General features: G+C 44.9%; 1 protein-coding gene across 1 annotated transcript in view; it reads right to left on the bottom strand.

Annotated features, from left to right (window-relative positions):
* The window catches only part of CCDC91 (coiled-coil domain containing 91), a 1,604,885-nt gene that overhangs the window by 422,197 nt on the left and 1,156,543 nt on the right, over positions 1-26,145 (bottom strand). The window contains exons 9-11 of the mRNA XM_085652331.1: positions 24,906-24,998; positions 24,736-24,804; positions 71-247 (exon numbers count right to left, since the gene is read on the bottom strand). Of these exons, the coding sequence (XP_085508457.1) occupies positions 71-247; positions 24,736-24,804; positions 24,906-24,998 (339 nt within the window). The remainder of the gene's footprint in view (positions 1-70; positions 248-24,735; positions 24,805-24,905; positions 24,999-26,145) is intronic.

Genomic DNA, 26,145 nt, shown 5'->3' with positions numbered 1-26,145 from the left:
GCAGGTCACAAATAAATCCGAAGTGTTGTGTAGGAAATGGTTTAATAAATAAACCAAATGAAATACTAACTTGACTTTTTTTCCGTTCCTCCGCCAGCGCCTCCTTAATCGCCTGTGCTATGCAGTCCCGGTCATTGTTGCGTTGCACCTCCCAAGACTCTTTTTCTTTGGAATAAACGTTTTCCATTCGCTGCCGCTCCTCTTCCACTGCTTTGCAAATGGCTTCTTTCATAACTTCTTGTTCCACCTGTAGCGAAAACATTTTGCAGCTTGTTATTAGATCTCAGCAATTAGTAAATGCATAAAAACAAACAACTATTCAACAGAATTTCTCATGTTGTTGAGGAAACACCGGACATCTACTTTGTATGCCAAACACTTGAGCAATTAAAACATTCCCATAACCACTCATAAGTACTACCCCTATTGTCTCCTGCCCAACTAACATACTTGTAATCTTTATTACATTAAGTTTTCGCTTCCTTGCCCCGAACCTGGCCTCATACTCCGAGTTGTTTAAATTCTAACAGCCACTTCTCCATCAACACTTTTCCATTGAATAAATCCTACACACAAACATTTCCCATATCTCCACGTCCCTTGCTGCACCTATGCCAGCTTTCACCATGGTCTGGGCTGCAAAGGCAAGTCTCAGAGCTGATAGCAGCTTCCTCCAACTAAGCCATAGTGGTACCGGCATGTAGACAGGAGGAGGGGCAATAACATATATTTATAGGGTTAGAGGTACTAGGATATAGGCAGCTATTGATTTACAAGGGTCTGGATAGGAAAAATATACTGGGGCACAGATAAGCGTAGAGGCACTACGTTATAGACCTATCCAAGTGCTAATGTATCGGTTGTAATAAAGGCATCAGTATATAGATAGGATATAGGTATACGCAGAAGTGCAGGTAAATTGGTATGATAAGGAGTAGATGCACTAAGGGCCAGATGTAGTAGGCTATAGGCTTAGCTGAGCACTGGTGCAAAGACAACAAACAGTTGAGGAAGAAGGGAGTCGTGGTAGAGGGATAAAGAGAGGAGGGAAGAAAACAACAAAAGAGACCAAAGACAGCGAGAAGTGAGAAGGGGGTAAAGGGCATTCGTCCTTTAACCCCCATAAAAGAGAATAACAAAATCCCGGGAGAAAAGGACTGTAGGGAATTTGTTCAACACGAAGGAAACTTGCTGGGACAGACTGGACAGCCTAACAGTGTCATTCCGGTGGGAAAATGTAAAAGACGTTTGTGAAATATGTTTTGGAATTTTTTTTCCCTTAAGTATGTCTTTCTCCAGAATTACATAAGACTGATTACATAAATACCAACTCAAACATAATCTCGCGAGGGGTTTAAAGTAATGCGGCATGCGATGGCGCCTCCTCGTGTGGACGTCAGTATCTAGCAAAACAAATTTGCACGGTGCTACAGGTGGGGGGATAACCCTGAACCCCCTAAGAAGACCGGAGTCTAGTAGAAAGTTTTACAGATGACCTGTGCACATGTTAAAATGTCAACAGTATGAGTTACTGCATGTAATGAACGCACAACTATAACAGTAGTCAAATGGCGTTTTCTTTCTTTGTGGTTTTAATCGGTGATCAGATGCCCAGCCAACACGTGTTTCGTCAATGAACCCACGACTTCTTCAGGGCTAATGGACAAATGGTCTGAAAAATGATATCTCGCTGCCGGTTGTAATTCCGTCCTGGCTGAAAAACGGTGAGTAACTCCCAGGAAGACAACGAGAAGAATAAGGTAAGTACCAGAATAAAGGCACTATGAGTGTAGCTGGATTCAGGTGGCAAGCGAGTACGCATACGAACAAAAGAGTAAAGCAACAAAACGCCATTTGACTACTGTTATAGTTGTGTGTTCATTACATGCAGTAACTCATACTGTTGACATTTTAACGTGTGCACAGGTCATCTGTAAAACCAACTCAAACATTTTAAAAGTAGTTGATGGCAATTCACAAATGCTTGTAGTAGAAGGAATAAATGGAATATATTCTAAGGGTGGGCAAAGTGAAAGTCTATAGCCACCAGGTTGAACAACTTCGCAAGACGTGATGTTCCCCCTCTTCTCAAAAATTAAGTTTCATTTTCCTGGCCCCATCCCGCCTAATGTCCCACCTAACATAGGTGGGACATCAGGCTTCCGAAAACTGTGTTTCCCCACTGACACTCATGGCTGTCCTAGGACTGAGTTGAAGCAGGGAAACACAATAGCAACAACACGGTAACAGCATCATCTCCTTCACACACCACTAACGTCTACCATAATGCAAATCTACTTGTGACTCAGTTTTCTGATCCCACAACAAGCATTGGCAATGCCAATAGGTTTAGCTTTAAAAGAATGTTGTATGGTAACGTGAAGCATTACAAGTTGATACCATGGAAATGGATATGAATTTGTGAGTAAGCAAAGAACTGCACAATAATATTTGTTGCATGGTCAACCCAAACCTAAAACTCCAAGTATGTCAGGGCCGGACTGGGAACGCAAACAAGCCCTGGTAATTAAGTCGGACTGCCCGGAGGGAGGGGGAAGGGAAGGAAGGGGGCAGGAGGAGGGCAATGGATGTTGTGGGATACATTGCTACCGCTTTTGGTACAAGGTGCTGATATTGCAGCACTGCTGCAAAACCGGGCCCCTGTACCACAAACGTACCCCATCGGTCCAAAACCAGCCCCCACCCTTCCAGCCCACTGGAAAAAATGCCTGGTGCCCGCTACAGCCAGTCCGGCCCTGATGTAGGTTAATGACTGCTCTCCTTTCATCTGTGCTGCTGCCTGAGAAGAACACCATATACTATCTGGATATTTAAGACACTTCGTCATGTGTTTACCCCAGAAAGTTCATCCCCAGGAAGCTGGATAAATAAACAAAATGATCACAGCTGTGGGGAGGCCAAGCACTTGTTTGTGGAAGCACATAACTTTTGCCCTTTCAAAACGTACTCTTGGTTCCTATCATGGGGGCAAAGCCAAAGCCCCGCTCCTGGTGGTTTTGTAGCAGCTGCACTGTCAAGCTAGACCATAATCATACTGGGTAGTAAAGCATTTTAAAATGTATTTTTCTTAAACCATAACTTTCCCACAAAGACTACTAATACTACACATGCATTCAGAAATACATTAGACAAACATATTTTCAAGTCTATGTGCAAATGCCTATTTGTTACTATTAGGTGCACAGTGTATCTACTTTGCAGTCACTTGGCCCAAAAAGTCACACTTACATTTCTGTTACATTTTAGAGCACTATTCAACATTTATATCATCACTATCACAATCTTAACGCTTTTTCAACAGCAAACATGACCGTTGAAATTTCTGTAATGCGCTAACTGTATACATCCACTGCCTGCCTGTCTACATTACTCTCGACCTGCAGCCTAGCAGGCCTCCAAATTCAAGAGAATTCTGATTTCTGCCGACATTACATAATTGAACTTCTTACTAAACTGTGTGCCTCTAACAAAGCACCACAGAGTCATGTGCATCTCCCTAAATACTTGCTTGGTGGTTAGTGGATTATGAATGAGAAGAATGTGTTTTCTGAAAAACAGATGCTATTAGGCCATTGTACATCAGCAACTCATGAATGTAGTCAATATGCTATCTTGAGTACAAGCATAGTGTGGGGCATCGCAGCAGCCTCGCTGGTATGACACCTCAGAGAGCCTCCTGTTCTTCAAGAGTGTTAGACCTGGCTTTTTCAGTGGGTTTATCCCCAGGCGTTTTGCTTTTTGGCCTCCTGTTTCGGACCTGTTTTTGTTGGTTCTATGACTCTGGGAACTTTACCACTTCTGATCAGTGCTCAGGTGCATATGCTCTCCCTGTAAATTGTATTTAAGGATTGGTGATTCCATGATTGGCATAATAGGTCCCTAGTGTGTGCCCAGGGCCTGTAAATCAAATGCTGCTTGTGGGCCTGCAGCACTGATTGTGCCACCCACATGAGCATCCTGTAAATGTAACTCAGACCTGCCACTGCAGTGTTTGTGCGTAGTTTGTTACTGCCATATCAACCTGGCAAGTGCACCTACTTGCCAGGCCCTAACCTTTTCTTTTCTTGCATGTGAGTCACCCCTAAGGTAGGCCCAAGGTACCCCTGTGTGTCAGGGTGCAGTGTATGTGAAAGGTAGGACATGCCCTGATGTGCATGGCATGTCCTGATAGTGAAATACTGACGATTTTGTTTTTCAATATTACAAGGCTATCTGTCCCATAGTATAGAATGGGGAGTTTACTTATAACATTTTATACGTACAACTGCCCATGGGAACAAGATGGGAAAATAGAGTTCAGTATGCCTGAACTCAGAATATAAAAATGCATCTTTTAATAAAGATGATTTTTATTTTGTGTGTTTGAAAATACCACTTTCAGAAAGTAGGTATTTTCTTGCTTAGTCATCCGGTGTGCCTTTGATGGTTTGTGGATGGACTGACTGGCTTTGGAGTGACAGGGGCTGGGGATGTACATTCTCTCAGGCAGCCATCAGGGAGGGCTGGGGTCTGGCTTCATGTGTGTCCTGCCTTTCCAGAATGAGTCAGGGCAGGGCTGAATAGACCTGGGCTGCATTCAGAGTAGGGGGAGGAGATTTATTTCATATCTCAATGGGCCTGGTCTACCTTGGATAATCCGGTCTCCACCACCTTCCAGGCAGCTGCACCAGAGAGGACAGAACTGGTTTTTGCTGGGCAAAGTGCTTCTCTGTCTAAAGAGCGTTACAACAAACAAATGATGGACGGAATGCTGACAATGCATACATTCTCCCCCAGTCAAGAGATCTGGGTTAAATCCATCGTTCTTTTGCCCACTACACCACCCCGGTTTAGACATGGCCATATGCAAATCAGTCTTGACCCTGTGCCTCATGGGAACAGTCCAGCCCGAACTGCTAAGCCATGTCTTCCCTGGACCGGAATCAAGCATCCTAGGACCGGTTTCTGGCTATCAGCCGTCATCAGCCAGGATAGCTTGACTCCAGTGGCGTAGTGAGCACGGGTCCCACGTCTGGGAATACCCATCCCACTTAGGGCGAAAAGCGTTACAACAAATAAATGATGGACGGAATGCTGACAATGCATACATTCTCCCCCAGTCAAGAGATCTGGGTTAAATCCATCGTTCTTTTGCCCACTACACCACCCCAGTTTAGACATGGCCATATGCAAATCAGTCTTGACCCTGTGCCTCATGGGAACAGTCCAGCCCGAACTGCCAAGCCATGTCTTCCCTGGACCGGAATCAAGCATCCTAGGACCGGTTTCTGGCTATCAGCCGTCATCAGCCAGGATAGCTTGACTCCAGTGGCGTAGTGAGCACGGGTCCCACGTCTGGGAATACCCATCCCACTTAGGGCGAAAAGCGTTACAACAAACAAATGATGGACGGAATGCTGACAATGCATACATGTCTAAACTGGGGTGGCGTAGTGGGCAAAAGAACGATGGATTTAACCCAGATCTCTTGACTGGGGGAGAATGTCTGCATTGTCAGCATTCCGTCCATCATTTGTTTGTTGTAACGCTTTTCGCCCTTAGTGGGATGGGTATTCCCAGACGTGGGACCCGTGCTCACTACGCCACTGGAGTCAAGCTATCCTGGCTGATGACGGCTGATAGCCAGAAACCGGTCCTAGGATGCTTGATTCCGGTCCAGGGAAGACATGGCGTGGCAGTTCGGGCTGGACTGTTCCCATGAGGCACAGGGTCAAGACTGATTTGCATATGGCCATGTCTAAACTGGGGTGGCGTAGTGGGCAAAAGAATGATGGATTTAACCCAGATCTCTTGACTGGGGGAGAATGTCTGCATTGTCAGCATTCCGTCCATCATTTGTTTGTTGCAACGCTTTTTCGCCCTTAGTGGGATGGGTATTCCCAGACGTGGGACCCGTGCTCACTACGCCACTGGAGTCAAGCTATCCTGGCTGATGACGGCTGATAGCCAGAAACCGGTCCTAGGATGCTTGATTCCGGTCCAGGGAAGACATGGCGTGGCAGTTCGGGCTGGACTGTTCCCATGAGGCACAGGGTCAAGACTGATTTGCATATGGCCATGTCTAAACTGGGGTGGCGTAGTGGGCAAAAGAACGATGGATTTAACCCAGATCTCTTGACTGGGGGAGAATGTCTGCATTGTCAGCATTCCGTCCATCATTTGTTTGTTGTAACGCCTCTCTGTCTAAAGAGAACAACTGATTATTTTATGTGCTATAAAAAGTGGGGCCCAGACCCCTGAACTTTAGACTACTGCTGAACTAAAGAACCTTCAGGGAAGAAGAACCGGGAAAGCTGGAGAATGATCACTTCCCCTGTGCTGTGTGCTGTTGGGGTTGGCCTGCAGTGGTTGCTTCTGTCTTGGGCAGGGAAAGAACTGGACTGTGCTTTCATCATCCTGCTGATAGCGTTTTCTCCAAGGGCTTGAAGTAGAGCTTGCCTCCTGTTGGAAGTCTCAGGGACGGAAAAGACTTCAAAGATCACTTCTAGGAATCAAGAGGAACGTTTGCCAAGGAGAATAGCTGGAGAAACTGAGTTGGGAATACTGCCCCTGTGCTTTTTGCTGTCTGGGGTTGGCATGCAGTGGCTACTTTCTGACAAGGAAAGGGAAAGGACTTTGCTGTGTGCTGTGTCCTCTGCTTGAGGAAGATCTCCAAGGGCTTGAAGAAGAGCTTGCATTCTGTTCTGAAGTCTCAGGGACATAAAGACTTCACCTCCAGCTCCCCCCCTGAACTTCCGTGCTGGGAGTTCTGACCTGCCAAGAGGTGCCTGTAGCTGTTCTTGGCCTCTGGAAGTTGTTCTGGCTTTGGGGAGCTGGAAAAGCAACGCAACGACAAGAAGCACAACACATCCGTACCCGTTTCCGACACGCTGCTGAGGAAACCTGCGCAGTGCCTGCCCGCGGCTCGAGAAATCACCGCTTCGGATGCACCGATCTCCGAAGTCTGAGATCACTGCACCAATTCCGACGCAAGCCTTGCTGTCCGGCTGCAAGAACCCACGCTTCGTCCCGGATCGTCACGTATCGCATTGAGGTGCCAGATCTGTCACATCGTTGGGGGACGCAGTAAGAAACCGACGCATCACCTCCCCACACAGTATGAAACTGACGCATCACCTCCTATACAGTAAGGAACGGACGCATCTACTCCCCAGCGCAGCAGTAAGGAACCGAGGCATCACCTCCCCCGGAACAAGGAACCGAAGCATCACCTTACCTGCGTGTAAGGAACCGATGCATCTTTCGATTATTGTATTGTGGAATTTTGTCGTTTTGGTATTGTTTGGTTTAGATAAAGATTTCTTATTTTTCTAAACTGGTGTGGTGTCCATTTGTAGTGTTTTCACTGTATTACTGTATGTGTGTACAAATGCCTGTTTGGTCGTGCCAAGCTACCAAGGGTGTGAGCAGGGGTTATTTTAGAAGTGTATCCCCCTTAGTCTGACTAGGAAGAAGAGCCCCTACTTGGACAAATGTACAACCCCTTGCCAACTAGAGACCCCATTTCTAACAAAGACGTTGCCAATTTATCACAAAATAAGACAATCAATCCATTGATGCAACGACTATCCACCTTGAACATGTGAGCAATGACAATCTACCCCCTTGTCCCAACAATACTGACCACTAATGTTTTGTTCAACAACAATATCCTCAGAACATGCAGATCTTTATCAGTTGCCTTTTGCATGAACCTATAGCTCCATAGTTGCTTTCTCACTCAAGGTGCCATTTTGTTTTAAGTAATGTATGAAAGTTTAAAAGGGTAGCCCTATATCAACAAAACATTTAAACTAGGGTTTGCAGAAATGGAAATCATGCAACCTTATTTCTGACATCAAGCAGTGCATCTTAAGATTTAATCATTCCTCAGCAATTGCTTTTATAATGCATATATAATGGTACCAAATGGAATGTGCCCTTAAAAATTAGGCAAAATACTTCAGATGCCTTTTATCCAGTCTCTCCTAAAAAGAGAAAAAATAATAATTACATGTACAATGTAGTTCTGTAGTATTAACATCTTTCATAGAGTCATATGATTAAAAAACATTTCTATGTACTACTTGTTATAATCACGTTTGACTTCCACCGCGACGACGGGGAGGATTCAAGCATGTGAATCTATGAAAGATTCAAGACGGGGGAATCTTTATTTTCTTGCAGGATATAGTAATACATCTCTGTTGTCCAAGTTGAATATCATCCTTCTGTTGAGCAAGAAAGAAACAGCTGTTTTTTTAAAATCCATACTAATGATAGTACTATTTATGCCCACAAACAACCTAACATGAACCGAGTAACAATATTATCAGAGTTACAAAAAATGTGAACAATATGAGGTTTGAGTATTGGGAGATAGGATAGGTGTTGGCAAACAGAACCCAATAAGGTCTATCTCAGGAAACACAAATATTAATAAGTGACTCGTTTGAGTAGTCTCACAGCAAAGTATGGCAAGAGGAATCAGAGGATAAAAAGAAAGCAGAACAAAGTTGGGTACATTAGTATTGCTGTCAGAACCAGGCACTGCCATCTAATATAACTGCTTATTTCTCCTGAGACCACCTCCGTCTGTTTCTGTTTAGACCAACATTAATAACTGGTAGACTTGATGGTGGGATTACCATCTGAAAACAAAAGTCGATTTAGCTACATGAGGGTCACCAGAATAATCTGACACTCCAAAGATTTCCAATATATAGGGATCAATTATAAGAATGCTGTTTCTAATAGCTCTGGGACACACCTGACCCTGTACACTAAAAAAGGTATTTTGTGTTACCTCTTTAAGCAAAGAGCTATATTTTCATCTGTTCCTCCTTCCTAAGGATGACAAATAGAGCTGATCAGTATTTTCTCAATAGCAATATCCAAACGACAGACACCATATTTGTAAGAAATTGGGTTAATAATTTAGCAGGATGAGAAATGCCATCTTTGGGGGGCGTGGCCAACAGCATGGCCGGGTAGCTGTGTTTTCCACTAGCTCCGCGGGCCCCAAATTAAATCCTGAGAAGTATCCTGACCATCGACGCCTGAAAACTGTTCCAGTGACGATCGGAAGGTGGGCTGAAGCGGAGACGGGCTGGAAGATCACTGCACCGGGGTTTTTTAGCGGTGCTACGAGCCCTTTCTGCATCGCCGTTGATGTGCTGCCTCTTAAGATGGTGGTCTGCCGAGGCTTACAGCAGTGACCGGCGGAACCAGAGACGGCCCTGGACTGCGGGGTGGATGGGGAGCACACTGATGCAACGAAGATTAAGAACAGAATTGCCAGTGAGCGTCGTCCCCGCCGAACGGTCACATCAGTAAAAGGAAGTGGCGGTCCGCCCGAAACAGGCATGGCATCGGACCGTATTGCGAGCAGACCGGAGAAGCTGTGTCGGAGGAAGATGGTCCCCTGCCTCCCGGCGCCGGTATTCTTCGGCGGCCAGACCCGAACGCCGATTCCTGGTGGGCGGCCCAGAGGTGAGGAGCGGTCACTTTTCCTTGCCCTGGATGGCTGCTTCCTGCATGGAGCGAGACTCCGCGAGGTGGCCAGCCTGAGATCGTGCAGCTTTGGAATTACTTTTTGGGGCAGAGGAGGGCGCAAAGATCGGCGGGCCCATGAATGTGATGCTGCCTGGAGTTGCTAGCCCAGTTAAGAATTGCGACCTCTGGCAGAGATCCATGTGACCTGCCCGGCTACGTGCTGTTGACGCTGACGGCGTTGTGGACCCTGGGGCAGGTTGCACCGCCCGGGACCGGATGACAGAAGCTTCCCAGGCCCAGAGACCCAGCATTGTGGACTGCGAAGCCGAGGTGGTTGGACTGCGAAGCCGAGGTGGTGGGATTGCTCCACCAGGGAAGAAGCCCTGAGATTACATGAGAGGCCACCGCATCTTTTTGCCTTCAAGACGGGTAGTGAAGGTCGCGGCCGAGACCGCGCAGACTGACCTGCCTGAACTGGAATTGTGCTGGGAGTTCTCGTTATAACCGGCAACACAGCGTCTGAGAAGTGACGGGCCTCGCCTCAAAAACTCTGTCGGCACGTCGTGGAGCTGCTCCAAAAGGTCAGCTAAGGTTGGAGAAGTGCTTTCCTCTCCCCTCCAGCGAACTCCACTAAAGCGGCTACGGGTGGGTGAAGTGTGGGAGTGAGGCACCGTTGTGCCTGCAGGCCCAGGCGCACATCTCGAACTTCTAGCTTTTTGGGGACATAGAGTTCCAGTGGTGTGGGCGCATGAACTGGGCCTAACACGTCCTGAATACAAAGGCCTGCGGCCCATGGAGCACTCACCTCACCACTTCGGACGTGCTCCTACAGAGGAGCCTACAAGAGCCACACAGACATGAAGGACATGACGGACCACCACGAAGATGGAGGGGTGCTCAGAAGGTGTCCTGTTACGGCTGGCCTGGGAACTGCGGAGCACAACAGCGGGTGAATCACTGGGAGACCAACAGTGGTGCGCCGAGGGTTGTGACTGAGGGAGGGAGAGTCTGCATATACCTTCCCATCTGTCGGCCTGCAATGGCGAAGGATAAGGAACCAAAGACGTCGCGGCAGGGTAAATTAGATCGATTTGCCAAGGTGCTCTCTATGACGGCGGTAGCAGAGGGAGGTACCTCTCCCCTCCCAGATGGTGCGGCCATACTGCAGCGATCCATGAGTCCAGAGAAAGCTTGGAATGGAAGATGGCTGAGATACACTCGGAGGTCACATTCCTACGCCAGGACCTGCGGAAAGTCTCCGAACGTGTTACTGAATCCGAGCACCGCATCTCGGAGCAAGAGGATACTTCTCATTCTATGCGAATGGAGGTGACGGGGCTGTTAACCTCAATGAAAGAAGTGTCCTGGAGGGTCGACGATGCCGAAAACAGGGCCCGTAGAAATAACCTTCGATTTATTGGTATTCCGGAAAAGGCAGAACGGACGGATCCGGGTCAGTTTCTCCTGAAGTTCCTCAAAGCCACCATTCCAAATACCCAGTTTTCGTCTTGCTTTGTCATAGAACGAGCACATAGTATGCCGGCTGCTCGTCTGCCTCCGGGGCCCCCCCCTCGACCCTTGATAGCCTGCTTTTTCGAAAATCCAACATAGAGACCTAAGCCTACGTGAGCTAAGGAAGATGGGAGAAATTACATTTGAAAATACGCGAGTGATGGTATTCCTGGACTACTCACGGGACGTGCAAAAACAACGCCAAACATTCGATCCGGTCAAGGCAAAGCTTCGAACACTCGAAATTCAATACATGTTACTGTTCCCAGCCAACCTTAAAGTTATCTTCCAAGGCAACACATTGTTTTTTCAGACTCCAGAAGAGGCATGGTCGTAGATTGAGGAACGGCCTCAATTCCGGCCCAGATCACCCCAAGCTCCAGATCGGTTCACAGAAAACAGACTGGGCTCGGGTTAGGAGCGACCCAAAGAAAAGCGCAGGAGACGAGTGTTGAAAATCCGAGGGATACCGGGAAGAACACAGGCGAGGTCCTTGCGACCTAGAGAAAGTAGGTCCCAAATATCGGACTCAGATGACGATGTCATGCAGGGCCATGTGTTCCACACCTTGCTGAGACAAAGTGACAATACCCACACTGAACTGTCAGAAAGAGAAGATTCTGCGGATGCAGACAGTGAACATCCGTTACTGGAGAGCATTCAAAGGTTAGAAGCCCCGGATCCGATTTTGTTCGGCGCAAGCGCGCAACAGCAACATCTGACGACTAATGGCGAAGAGGACTGAGATGGGGCCGGACGGCCGCCCACAGACAGTAAGACAACCCTAAGGCCTGGTAGACATTGCAAATCTTTGGCCTGCAACAGGGAAGTACACTAAGGATTGTTATTGTATTGTGTAGTTAATTGAAACAGGGGGGAGGAAGGGCTACAGACCTCTTAGCGGATCACCCATGCCAGAGTTGTCATGTTGACGAGTTGGGGGAGGGTAAGGGGTACCTGAAGAGTGTAGGGTGGGGCGTAAGCTAGACATTGTCTAATGTTAGGTATTGAGACTGTCACGAGGGGGGACGACTGTTCTTTTTTGTTCAATCAAATGAATGCTGAGAGTGAGCTGGGTATGGGGGCAATCCTCTGGAGCAATCCTCAGGGGCGGGGTGCGTAATGAGGGATCGCCAACTGGCAGTCCAACATCGACTCTACGAGACAGGGGACAGGGTGGGGAAACTGCTAGCGTGGCTGGGCAGGAAGGACATGGTGTCGAGATGGGTAAGGTCAATCACAGAACAAGGCACCACGCATACCACACCTACAGATATTGCAGGGGCCTTCGCATGGTACTATACCAACCTGTATGCAGCTGCATGGCAGGCAGACGTAGCGCAAATAATCCACTACTTGGACACAATTGAGCTTCCCTCGCTCTCTCGGGAGGAGAGGGATAGGCTAGAGGAGGACCTCACTCTTGAGAAAGTGGCCATAGGCCGCCAAAAGTCGGGGAAACCCCCGGGCCCAAACAGACTCCCAGGAGAATTTTTAAAATTAAATAGTAGTTTGCTTGCACCACACTTAATAAATATGTTCCTGACGGCAAAAGAGCAAGGGATTCTCCCACTAGATCTTCGGATGGCCACGGTAGTGGTAATTCACAAGACTGGGAAACCTCCGGAGGATTGTGGGTCATATCGACCATTATCTCTGCTTAACATCGAGACCAAAATGTTAGCTACCATTCTTGTGATGCGGATCCTGACTGTCATTACCCCCTTGATTCATAGGGACCAATCTGGTTTCATGCCTAAGCGAGCCACGCGTTTAAACCTACAATGCTTGGCTAATTGGATGACCACGGTTCAGGGTCGGGAAAGCCCTCATCTGCTCCTTTCATTAGACGCCGAGAAGGCATTCAATACCATTCATTGGCCCTTCATGAGATGCACCCTGGAAAGGTTTGGCTTCGGCCCCATCGACTGGTTAGCACTCCTGTATAATGCTCCTCCGCGAAAAGTGTTACAAACACTACAGCGAAAGCCATACAACGGTGGTCTTGCCCTGCCGTATATCAGAGCCTACTACAGAGCAGCCCATCTCATTGTAATTAATGAATGGAACCACGCTCCAGGGGACCAACCCACCTATAGGTTGGAAAGATTACAATTCAGAGAGCGTACATAATTACACTTTATCTATGGTAGCAAAGGTAGTACTCGACTCTTCCCTGCTACCCAACGTGTACTGAAGGCATGGAAAAGTGCTGAGAAGCAAATGAAATGGGATATGAAACCAACAAGGGAGACCCCGCTATGGGAGGGATCTAGATTGATGGAAATTAGGAGGTTTTAAACAGCGGGATTTAATAGGATCTCAAAAGTAGGGGATGTGCTGGCTACAAGCTACATATCAACTACATGATAATCAAGCTTATGCCTATCTCAGACTAAAGCATGCTTGGCAGGCGGAGGGACTGGACACACAGCGATTGCCGGAATATGCCCCATTAGAAGGCAGACTTTTGCAGGAAGAGATTCAGACTCAGGCCATCTCACTGGCCTATAAAACACTGATCAACAATATGCCTGACAAACTGGGCCCTCTTCGAACGAAATGGGTCCACTAGAGGATATCGACTGGCAAGCAGCCCTTATGCACCCACGAGAAGTAGTGATTAAATTACGACTGCGGCTCATTCAATATGAAATTCTGTACAGGACCTACTTTGACAGAGCACGACTCCATTTCATGGGGATAGCAGATAACCCTGATTGCCTCAGATGCCACACACACTGGGGTACTTTTATACACACCCTTTGGGAGTACAGTAGGGTTCAAACGTATTGGGGCAGGATACTGCAGGAACTAAACAACATACTGGAGGCCCAACTTCAGTTAGGCACAAAATTCCTTATACTGGGGATCCCCACGGAAGTGGACCTGACAAGGCATAAACTTATGTTGGCTAATTTGGGGGTGGTGGTTGTCAAGAGGGACATAGCTAAACATTGGGGTGATCACAGACTCCCTACACTCAAAGAATGGAGAGCAAGCTTGGATCTATATATGGTTGAGTGACCTATAAGGCGAGAGGCTGCCCCCGGAAGTTCCGAAAGATATGGGTGCTGTGTATAAAATACTATGGGTTAGAACTGGGTGATGAAGAGGGGGAATTGCCCTTACCAATGGATGGAACTGGGAAAGGGTCTTTAGGATTGCAAGACCGGACTTATCCTTGATGGTGGGGATTCAGTTAGATCTGACCCTTAGCGTAGGTATATGTACTGTGTTGAAATCTAACTTCGTGCTCTCTTTCAGAGGAAATGTAGACATCATTTTTGCCCCATGCCAACTGCGATTGCCCAACTGCCAGTCTGTATCGTGCATTCATGATTTTTCTGATTGTAAGTTCAAATTATTAAAAATAAATAAACATATTTTAAAAAAATGAATAATAATTGTAATAATTAAGCAGGATGCGAGCCCTGTGCAAGTAATGGATCAACAACTGTCACACTGGAAACCAAGTATCCTACTGTAGTACTTGACTCTCTCAGGGTAGCGAAGAAGAGCAGTCCATGAATTATCAAGCAAGATGGTGTGGGCTAATAGTCCCCATTCGGTGGCAACACTCAATAAATCATTGTCCAGTCAGTGTTTTTTTAAAAAGGAAAGCTACATATAATACACACGCTACTGAATATACAGAACAGGCAGATGAACATACCTTCTGTGACAACAATGTATCACATTTGACCGAGAGCGGGTCATGACCCCATAATCTCAGTACCACCGCATCAATACCAGGTGTAACATCACAAAATAAGGGGTGGTGTTTTAATTAAAGCAGGCATTTTGGCTTTGTCAAGAGGGTGACTACATCAAAATATAAAGCAAGCCTATTGGCGCTGTCAAGGGGTCATCACACTAAAATATATGGCAGGCCGATTGGCTTTGTCAACGAGTCACCTCATTAGCAACAACAATATTCATGTTAGGAATCATCAATAAAACCAATTAAATCAATAATCATGTTTAAATGCATTCATCATTAATATAACCATTGACAGTTATTGTCAATAAATCATTTTCATAGTCTTTCTTTTACACCTTCAGAGCACATAATGTAGCCAAGTAAACAAGCCACAAGGGATCCCTGCATTTCTGAGCTGAAGAGCACCAGGACCCAGCAACGGGAATGCTTAAATAAAGCTTAACCGCTTCCAAGGGTGGTGGTTTTACTATCCCTGAAACTTAGACAAATATGAATATAAGCTTGTGGGGGGGAGGGTGGCCCTTCTGAAAACCTCCAAACAAGTCCTGGTAAATGTTATATATTCTCTGCGAGGGGTTTTGGAGAACAGGATAAATGGCGTATAGCGAGAAAAAAGAAGAACAATGGCTTCACAGTGCAAACAGGTCAGGGGAAGACCCAAAACCCCTGTGTAAGGTGTGGGCTACAAACCCATGCCAAAACAATTATAAACAAGTCCTATGCACACGTTTAAGATAAATAAAACATTCACAGTATAGCAAAAGTAGTTCAACACTTGTAGTTCTGTGAATGTTGTTTTAATGCAAGTTGAGTTCATCAATGCAAAAAGCGCTAGCCGACACATGTTTCATCAACAGGTAGATATCTGTGACTCTTCAGGGCTGGGAACAATACAATAACAATAATCAAACATGCGAAAAGGAAACGGTGACATAAAATCAATAAGAACGGTGAGGCGAAAAACAAATCACACGTAAATAATTAGTGGCGAAAAAACATCATACGCAAAAATTATTGGTGGTGGAGATCCTAACGGAAGAAACATTAAAGGAGAAAAGAAAAAGGAGTTTTTAAAAGGATGGGGTATATGGTTCACAGAGAAAGAAAAGGCGATGAGCCAGGAGCTGTGACATACGATGACCTAGCACTAAAGTGAAGGTCGCAGAAACCCGCTGAGGTGGGTGTGTAACAAATGTCAATCTGAGCTGGTGGTTGTACCGCAATGTGTAGATAAGTAAAATAACAGTAAATGTTCCAAATCTGGGCAAAAGTTGAGAAAATGAATATAAATCAATCCTTCGAAGCAATGGTTTTAGGAAAAATTAAGTAAATGGACGGAAAAGCCAAAATTGTCCATGTTTACGTATTAGTAAAACAATGGTAAAAAGATTAAACATAGCGCAGTTGTGCGCATAACGTGTCCTCCGAGGAGAGCGGTGAACCATATGATTAGGGAGTCAAAATTAAACAGCACTAAAACATTGTTGTAATACATAATGTTAATGAAACATAGAAAGGCTGTTTTAAAACATAACACAGGCCGAAAGTGGGCCAAGGGAGGGGTGAAAGGAAAACGTCTAACCAGAGCATGCAAGTAAAAGAGAGCGGCTAAATGCCGGATCAGTAAATGTAATATTACCTGATGAAAGCGAATTAGGAAACGGAAAGACACTCGTTATAGTGGCATAGTCGCGCAGTGACTATAAAAAATACAGCAAGAGTAAACTCGTGTAGAACAATGAGCGGGAATGAAAAGAGCATAAGTCACCGAGAAGTCGGTGAAAATTCCAACAGGATCCGAAGGTAGAGTTCGGGTGTTCGAATAGCAATTACTGGAATAAACAAGTCCCACGGGCGGATACGTCCGTGTATCAATGGAGCCTAAAGGGGAGTGGGGGCAGAAGTGAGTACTTGGGGTTGGACCGAAAAAGGAAAAAAAAGAAAAAAAACATCTCCATGAGGTATAGGAAGAGTTGTTAATTACCTGGTGCAGGCGAATCAAGATCATGAGTGTCTTGCTGCCGGAGTGCGGGAGGATTACTGAAAACCGGAAGCGGTTTAAGAAGGCAAGAATTGCCGGAAAGCTAGAGAGCTGACCCCCGTGTCTACAGTCGGGGTGGAAGTAGTGTGAATGGGGGTAGTAAGTGCAAAGCAAAGGGTAGAGAGACGGTGAGTACAAAACAAAACAGAGCATAAATAAGTCCTGGTAAATGTTACTAGAGGCCCAGCCCTTTGCCCCTTTTTGAGGCACCACAAGCACCGAAAGTTAGGCACATAGGCTCTTGCAGGGTATTATGGGGATCTCCCGCTGGGAACCCTGCATATTTCATAAGCAGCTTCTGTGGCATTTCGGTTTTCCTTTTTATTTTTCAATCCTGGCAGCATGGGAAGCCCTCTCCTCGATGCGTCATCCAGCTTCCGCCTGACCAACACTCCTAGTTGCTGGCACAGGAGCCAGTATCCTCATTCTCCCTGCGAACATGGTCTCTAAACTGTAGTGGACAAATCTCCCCCCACGACTCTGGCACAAGGAGGCAAAGGCTGGCACACCTCCACTGGGGAGCGCGGCAGCACTCGCTCTTTCCCTTGCTCACATCAGGGTCTGGGGAAAAGGATCCCAAGCCCCAATCTATTGTACACTGGGTTGGGGAATGGGGTCACCAGGCAGAAAATCTGCTCTGGGAAGCCAGCACCGCACATCCCCATCTCCAATTGAAGTAGGCAGAATAAAGATGCACAGACCCTACGGGGGAGTAAGATAAATCGCAGCGGATTGCTAGCTGCATTGTTCCTGGGAGCCATATCTTTAGAACCGCCTAACTCAGGGTCTGTTGGGTGGTTTTTCATTATCTTGGGCTCGTTTTCCTCTTGGTGGTGAGGTCTAGCCACCAGAAACATTTGCAACAGTTCTCCCAGTTTCTGAACGGCACCCTTTGCAGAGAGTTGGTTTTACTGGATCCCTGCACCAATCTTTTCCTCTCCTGGCTCCAGGGGCTCCTCTCCTGCTGGTCAGGGGCTAAAAGAGGGCCACTGACCCTGTAGAGACCTATTTAGACCTGGAGGTCAGCTGCTGGCAGAGTCACTAGCAGGGCAGTAGTTGGCTTCTCCTTCTATCTTCCATCTGTCCATGATCATGCTGTTGTCCCCTTCCAGGTTCAGGGTCTTGCACCCAGTCGCTCCCTTATGTAAGGGTTTATGAGTGGGGGTGGAAAGTTCTAGATGCTAGGCACTTTTTGCCAATTCTTGGATACCACGTCATCCACCCACCCCTGCCCCTAACCTTCTGCACAGCATTGTGGGATTATCAATAATGGTGAAGTCAAGTTTTCTTGGTGAAGAGCTCCCTAGAGGGCCTCAGTTCCACCCCTCGCTGACATCACTGTCAGATCACTTCCCACAAAAACGTTAAAGGGGAGTCTCTCTTGTGTTGGCTCCAGATGTCTGGGCTTCCTCCTTTGTTCAGTGAGCAGGACTGTTACTACTGGAGCACGATCAAGACAGATTTGCATACAGCTGGGCCCAAACTGAGGTGGCATGGTTGCAAAATAATGATGGTTGCGCCCAAAGTGATTACCAGTGGCTGAGATTAATTCAAGCATTCCATCCACCACTGTTTTGTATATCCTTTTCCACTCTCAGCAGTGTGAAAAGGGAAGTGAGAGGGTTCCGTCTGCTTCAGATTGTGTACATTAAAAATGCAGCTGTCTAATCTGTAGCAATAAGGAGGGTTGAGCGTATTAAAAGTATTGCCAACTTGTCAGCAGAGGGCACACTCTGTATATCAGAATTTCCACCCTGCTCCTTCAGCAACAGATGAAGGCTCTGTGCTGTGTTTTTTTAAAACTGCACTAGGAGGTGGCTCAACAGCATCCTTCATGCGTGGTGTCATCCTGCAGATAACAATCAGCATTCGTCATTATCAACCACACTTCATACCCTCTGCCAGGCCTCAAATGCAGTTTTGTTTGATCAAAACGGTGGAGTGTGCAGATGACAGCGTGTCAGTGGTGCAAGTATCCAGCATTGCTCAGAGAAGGTAACTAGTGTGTTCTTTCAGACATTGGTCTTTTCTATGTAAATCAACAGCTGTATTTCATATCTTCTAGATTTGTTCAGTTACATTTCCCTGCTGTATGTATTAGGATTGAGTGCGTTTATACTTTTGTGTTTCCCGTGTGATGATCTTCATATGGCTGTGAAATGCAACCTGGACAGAAATAAACTAGGTTTTTAATCACAACAATTCGTATTGGATGGGGATTATTTACTTAAAATGAAATCAAGTGAAAAGACAGCTCTCCCTTGTCCCCATGGTATTAAACAAGAGACAGCATGTTTGCACACAAACTTTGAATAGGTATATGCAATTTTCCACAGGAATACCATGAAGTACATGGATGTGGAAATGCCTCCTCTTCAATGCAAAAATAAAACACCCCTAATCTCTTTCTGTTTTAGGTCTGCTAATGAGGGGAGGAGATGTGGTCAAAGAGCCAGAGCCACCTACTTTGAAACATGGGGAACCAGTTTGGAGTCGCGGAGTATTCTCATTCTAGGCAAATCGCTTAACCTACCCATGCCCAAAAAAGCATAACAAATGAATCGACCCTATGTAATCTAATCTGGTCCTCCTAGAACGTGTTCCAGTGCCCTTGGGCCAAGATATATATATATATCTATATATATATATATATATATAATATATATATATATATATATATCACTGAAAAAACCATAGGTTTCACACACGTTATAGTTAGGAATTAGCATTTAAAAAACCTTGCAAATTCACTTAAAAAACCATAGGTTTCACACATGTTATAGTTAGCTGGACATTTCACTCGTGAAAAACCATTGAAATTCCCCCGTTATAGTTAGTGCAGGCAACTATAGCTCACGCGACCTCAATCCTCTGCTGATGACGTCAGATATTACATCACTGTATTTAGACACTTATTTACCCATGTCTTCTTCCATTAATTTTTAGCTATACATATATTACAAATATTTTTTTTTCAGAAAGACACATATGTCATCAGTGATGTAATGTCTGACGTCATCAGCAGAGGATTGCGGTCCCGTGAGTTATAGTTGCCTGCGCTAACTATAATGGGGGAATTTCAATGGTTTTTCACGAGTGAAATGTCCAGCTAACTATAACATGTGTGAAACCTATGGTTTTTTAAGTGAATTTGCAAGGTTTTTTAAATGCTAATTCCTAACTATAACGTGTGTGAAACCTATGGTTTTTTCAGTGAATTTGTACGGTTTTTTAAACGCTAAGTTATGTATTTTTTTTTTTAAGGTTTTTCCCCGTGCGCGTACCGTACGCGCACCGCACGCCCACGTTACGCAGTTCGCGGAAATTTTCAGTTTCTACCATACGCACACGCTACGCGTACTCCGCGATTTTTCGTAAAAAAATTAAAGGAAATTTTGGCCCTTGGGGGTCCTTCTGGGACCCCCTGACAAAGGCTAGGGGGTCAGGAACTGTCCACCCTGCCCCCTTTTCACGTTCTCCACCTTTGTTTTTCACCCCCTCAGACTGCGAGAGACAAAATGGCGGCCGACACTTCCTGGTTTCGACCGATTCGAATGTTTACTAAGATCTAACAAGCAATCAGAATCGCGCTCGCGCACGGCACCGTGCGCGTACGGTAAGTTTTACCGTACGCGCACGGTGCACGCTTATAGATATATATATGCTTTTAAATGCTATTTTCTCAGGAAATACTGAACAGATTTACACCAGACCTGCAAAAGGCACATCCCTGACCTGAGGACTACCTCTCTGCCAAATTTCAAGTAATTCTGTTCAGCCGTTCGGGCTGTAGCTTGGACTAAAGGTCCTATGGAAAAATGCATGGGGAAAACGCGTTTTGGGACCCCCCCTTTTTCTCAGCCCCCGCTTGACGAATCCCCCCCGAGACTTTCAGGGAAGAAGCGGAGCGCCCCACCTATTTTGAAAATTTCGCGAGGATTCGTCAATCGGCGCCAAAGTTATTCCAAATAGAATGTTGCGGATTTCCTATGGAAACACGATCCTAACTATAACTATCTACTGGCAGCCGCCAGTAGATAATATATATATATATATATATATATATATATATATATATGCGCTGAACTCCAAAGTTTACGGCGTTTGGACACCACTGGAGGACGGACCACAGGTACGTGCAAAGTTACTTTATTGATGCTTACCCTTGCACCCTCGCACTCGCCTGACGCGTTTCGATCCTCTAGGGATCTTGTTCACATGATATATATATATATATATTTTTTTTTTATATCCCCCCTAAAAAGTACAAATAAAATCTCATGAAGAACAAACTGTGCTCTATTAATTAGTGCGCTTGTGTGACTTCTGAAATACGCTTGGCATCTCATGACTGGGATTCTCATTGCAGGTTTTTAACCTGGACCTTTTTACAACATCCCATTTTAAATCTAAATATACAGTATTTAAATTGCACTAACGTGGTATAACCAATATCATATTTGTGTTTCACACAATTGTCCATGATGCTTCACTTATGAGGTGTCTACTTTAACTGCGTCTATTACTACAAGTTAGTCACAACATAGCCACCTTCCTGCTCTGGTGTCCTCCTGCATATTACAACTTGCCCTGGTGTCCTGCATACTACCACTAACATTGGCTATTATGAATGGCATTCCACGCTCATTACTTTGCAAATCAAACTGCAGATAATCTTTAATCAAACTGTTACATGTGTCCATTGCAGCAGGTAACCAGTGATGCTGCAAGCATGTGAGGTCTGACAAAAGGCATGCTGCTTCAAGAGATCTGAATTTCCTAGCACCTTGCTCAGGTAACTCTCCCCAACAGCTACTTTAATCATTAAGTATTTCTGGAGTCCGAGCCAATAAATCTCCAAACCAGTTTATAATTGTGTTTGGAACGATCCATTTTTAATATGTGGGTGTGTGCCTTCTGAGGGATTTACAACACATGGTAAGTATCTCTGTCTCATTAGAATGGCAGTCGCCAGTATGTAGTTATAGTTAGGAACTAGTTTCCATAGGAAAAGCGTTTTTTATTTTGCCAATAACTTTGGTATTGTTGGATGAATCCTCACGAAATTTTCAAAACTAGTTTGCCAATCAGAAGAGGGAGCACACAGTATAAAACTTCACGTTTTGGTGCCCTAGATATCGGGCATCCATTCCATCAACATTGTAACAGGTTACACAAGATGGGAGACTGCAGGGAATAGAGTCAATAGTTGAAGGGGCAGAGTCTTCAGAACAAATGTAAAAACTGGCACAATACTTTTAGAATATATCACCTTTGAAAGTGCCTCTGTGAAATGTGAGCTAACTAAGCAAAATGTGAAATCTTTTCCAAAGAAGTTTTATGCGGGAGAAGTGATGGTGGTAGTAGATATGGGGTAGTAGATTAGGAAACTTGGCTAAAGAGAGAGACACTGCACACAAGACTTTAGCGATAAGTGCAGACATCCAGAGATTACAGCTCTAAAGCGCATTTGTGCTACAGATGAGGGTTACCTTAACTTCCTGGGTGTACTCAAATGTATGTCATCATCTATGACATTGTTCAATATCTTCATTTTCATACAAACAATCAACTGATAAGGCAAATGTCAAGCAGATACTATTAAGATTCAGAATATGGTCATGTGCCAACCCAAACTGTGCTATCTTCAAGGACCTATTGTTATAAAACAAAAAAGTAAAACACAGTTTTGAGCCAAAGCAAGGGGTGCTACAATTTGGCTGCAACCTCATTTAGTTTCCAAAGCAGCAGCAAATAGTAAGATAGGCTTCATTTTAAGAAAAAAATAAACGAACTAGCCACAGACAATACACTGTGCTAATGATATAGAAAAGTTATTTTAATCAACGCTTGGCATGAAGACTTTGTAATAGAAAAATTGTCCTTTTATCCTATTTTTAAAGGGATGAGATGTGGTGTATTCTAAAATTGAAATACCGCCTTACATTGAAATGTTGTGGATCCAAGATGCCAGAGTAAGCAGTAGGTAGTTGGAAGGAACTGACTGAATCTGTTTCCTGTGAGACGCTTATGGCTCTTGTTGCTGTCATTTTTTGAATAAAGTCTTTTGATCACTACTTACAGAAATGCTTAATTACAACTAAAACCCTGTGGTAATGTAAATCGCAGGTTTTGCTATCGCAAAATAATTTACTAAATCACGCCCTAAAACTCTTGTCAGGATCCCATGTGCTAAAAGAAAGAGTATTAGAGAAGGGCCTGTAATTACTCACTCTGTTGTTATGTAAATTAAACACTGTGGGTTTAGGGACCTGAACATTGGTCAAAAACGAGTTGGAAGAGAACTAGTCTACCCTTTCAAATGAGAAGCTGAGAAAAAGCTCTCCAGGTAGGACTGGAAATCAGTGTGAGAGTTCAGACTGCTGTCCCACAAGAGAGCATGAGGGTTCAATGGAAGCAGTGTTTGTTACTGGTACTGGTTGCAATAAGCAGCCCTTGGCCATGCGAGCGCAATAAGATGGCAGTGGTACTGGACCAGAAAGGTAAGGTCACCTCTCACTGTTCTTTCATTTTGTTTCTAGGCTTCTACTTTCATCATCTAAAGACAAAGGTTGCAAAGAATGGCCTGGCACAGGATGTAGCACTAGAGAAGGAGACGTGTTGTCCCTCACAGACTGGTATGAACTTTACATGACAGGAAGAGGGATGGATTGATATTCTTTCTCAACCTTGAGCAGTCAAACTAGACTCAAGTAACATGGGGAAGTATGGAAGTGTGCTCTTCCCCTGGGAAATGTTCCCACCAGCCTCCAACTTAAAGACTTCCCGGGGACTGGTTTGTGGAACCTGCTCGAACCCAGAGTTCTCCGAGCTTGTTCATTCAATGTTCTGAAGCAAGAATACCTCTCCGTTGAAACATAATAACTAATACGGTTTGGAAAGATTGTTGTGTATTGCGGACACCCAAGTCTAGTGAAAGGACAAGGGCACTCCTGCTAAGATGTCTTTGCAGATCGGGTACTTGGAGGCTTTTTCCCCTGAAATTTCAATGGATCACCATGAAGCGGGGGAACCGACCCATAACCTGTCACGGAGCCAAAATGCCAAAGGGTCCATCTAATCCAATTCTGCAGGTCCTGTCTGCTGACAGTCATCATAAGTGGGCAGCGATTAGTTTTGGTGCAGCAATCAGTGCTGAAATGCCTAAACAGAAAAAGTCTGCGTCAGGCAGTAGTAGACACAAATAAAGAAGGTGACCTCAAAAAGATATACCATCTGGACAAACCCTTCATTTGAACGCTGTTAATCAGCAGAAAATAATGAAACTGGGCCGAGACCCCCTGATGTATGGGGGTGCTGGTGGAACCTCGTCTGAGCTTGGGCGCTCATGCCACTCACACATTTAAAGTGACAGCCTCTTTTTAACGAAGCTTTTTCCAGTTCTGATAATATTAAAAGCATCTGAAAACCAATACATTTGGAAAACGTACTGCAAGATGTATAACATTGGAACACTTAAAGAACAATGTTTATTGAGAAGGATGAGGTAAGAGTAGTGCTAACTTTCGAAGTGACCTGGGACCCCTGACAATGCCCGATATTATTCCTGTTGCATTTCCCCCTATCACATGCTCATCATTGCTTACAGTTTTCTTTGTGTCTGTAAAGAAAACGACTGTTTTAGTCTGTCGGTGTAAACGTCCCTTTTTCCTTGTTCATCCAAAAATATGAAGGGGATAGAATGTGCCACTTTTCTTGTGATAACCTCATGTGAAACTGGGTTTAAAATCACTGGGTAAGTTTATGAACTACTGAGTTTATGAACTACTGAGCTTTAGAATTATATATAAAACTGCCTGTAAACCTCTAATTTGCATGTGTCCCTTCGTGCCACGAATCGCCTTTACCCGAGGACAAATCCATGAATTAACTTGCCTTTATTAAAATCAACTAAGTTCCAGAAATCTACTTCGCCATCATTTATTTACGTAAGCAAGAGTACCTTTATAGCAGCTTCCAGAGCATCCTTACTTCTTCTCCGCTCTTCATCTAAACATTTGGCCACAGCTTCCTGTGTAGACAAAGGGCAGTCAGTATTTGGAGGACAAAGGAGGAGTCTTTCCCAAACCATCCCTTAAAACCTCCCCAAAAATAAATGAACCAGTACTCTACTTTGTGTTCCTGGAGCTGCTGAGCAAAAGCTTCTTTCATCTTTTCTTCAAACCGTTCTTTTTCTTTATCCAGCATCTCCAGAAGCCTCTCATACTATTAAAGGAGACAATAAATATGCAAGTTCAAGCTGTGGATTTACAAAACAGGATGTAACAAGAACTTAGTGAAAAACAGATTTTGTCGTTTGTGTTTATACATGGAAGCAAAAGCATTCACATTCATCAGAAATAAAGGAGGAAGTAAAACAAATGCATCACTTCAAACAAGAAGAGCCACCTTTTAGCATGAGAAAGTAATTCGATATTCTGAAGCTTTTGGAAAGTTATAAAGGCTGCATTTGTATGACTATTTGGCCTTACCTTTGCAGTGAACTTACACTAACATGATCAGGAAATCGGATGTGAGATTATGGTTCTTTTTTGTTTTACATCAATTGGCAGACGTGTGTGTACTAGTATGCAAGATGAAGAAGATAAATGTGCGATTGTTACAATAAACTTCAGTTAAGGAACAGGTTTTTATCATGGAAGAAAAATAACAGTAACAAAGGTGAAATTAACATAAAATTCAATGCTGGCTGTAAGGCAATAGACAAAGGGGCACTTTTGCCCAGGGTAGCAAAAATGTTTGCACTGACAAGGAATGAAAGACACTTCTTTATATAAAACGAATATGAAAAGATATCTACTGATGTGTGTGCCTGCGTTTTCTACTCCTGGTGTATGTTGGAATTACAGATGGGGCTATCGACTCTTGCATGACCCCTTCTGTAAAACAAATTGCAACAACACACAAATAGTGCTGGTGTTTCCTCATTAGTATTGAGGTGAGGCCCCTTGCTAGTGAAACACTAGGCCTCTTCGCACTATAATGAAAGCAAGCGCAGAGGCAAAAAGACCGCCAGGACACGTACTGACTGTCTGCCACTAAGAGGTGAGAAATAGTCATGTGCCACCTCATGGGCGACCCCTGTAAGGGAGCAAAATGGACCCCTGAGATTCTTCAGATATCTCCCTGCAGGAGGGTGCAGTCAATCACTGCACCCCGCCTACAGACTCTCACCCTGGGCCACGAACTCCACTCCACTTGCAGAGTTTGCCGGACTCCACATTACGCAGAGCTCGCGGAGTTTCGAAAAACTCTGCTCTACGTAGATGAGTTTTTTTACCTCGCTCTCGATCGTCAATGTCAAGTTGGTGACCGCGAGCGAGGAAAATCAACCGCCCGGCGAGATTTCTCA

Source organism: Triturus cristatus, chromosome 4_1 (assembly GCF_964204655.1).
Source record: "Triturus cristatus chromosome 4_1, aTriCri1.1, whole genome shotgun sequence".
Taxonomy (NCBI): Eukaryota; Metazoa; Chordata; class Amphibia; order Caudata; family Salamandridae; genus Triturus; species Triturus cristatus.
The sequence above is the reverse complement of the archived record's forward strand: the minus strand, read 5'-3'. Positions and strand labels throughout refer to the sequence as shown.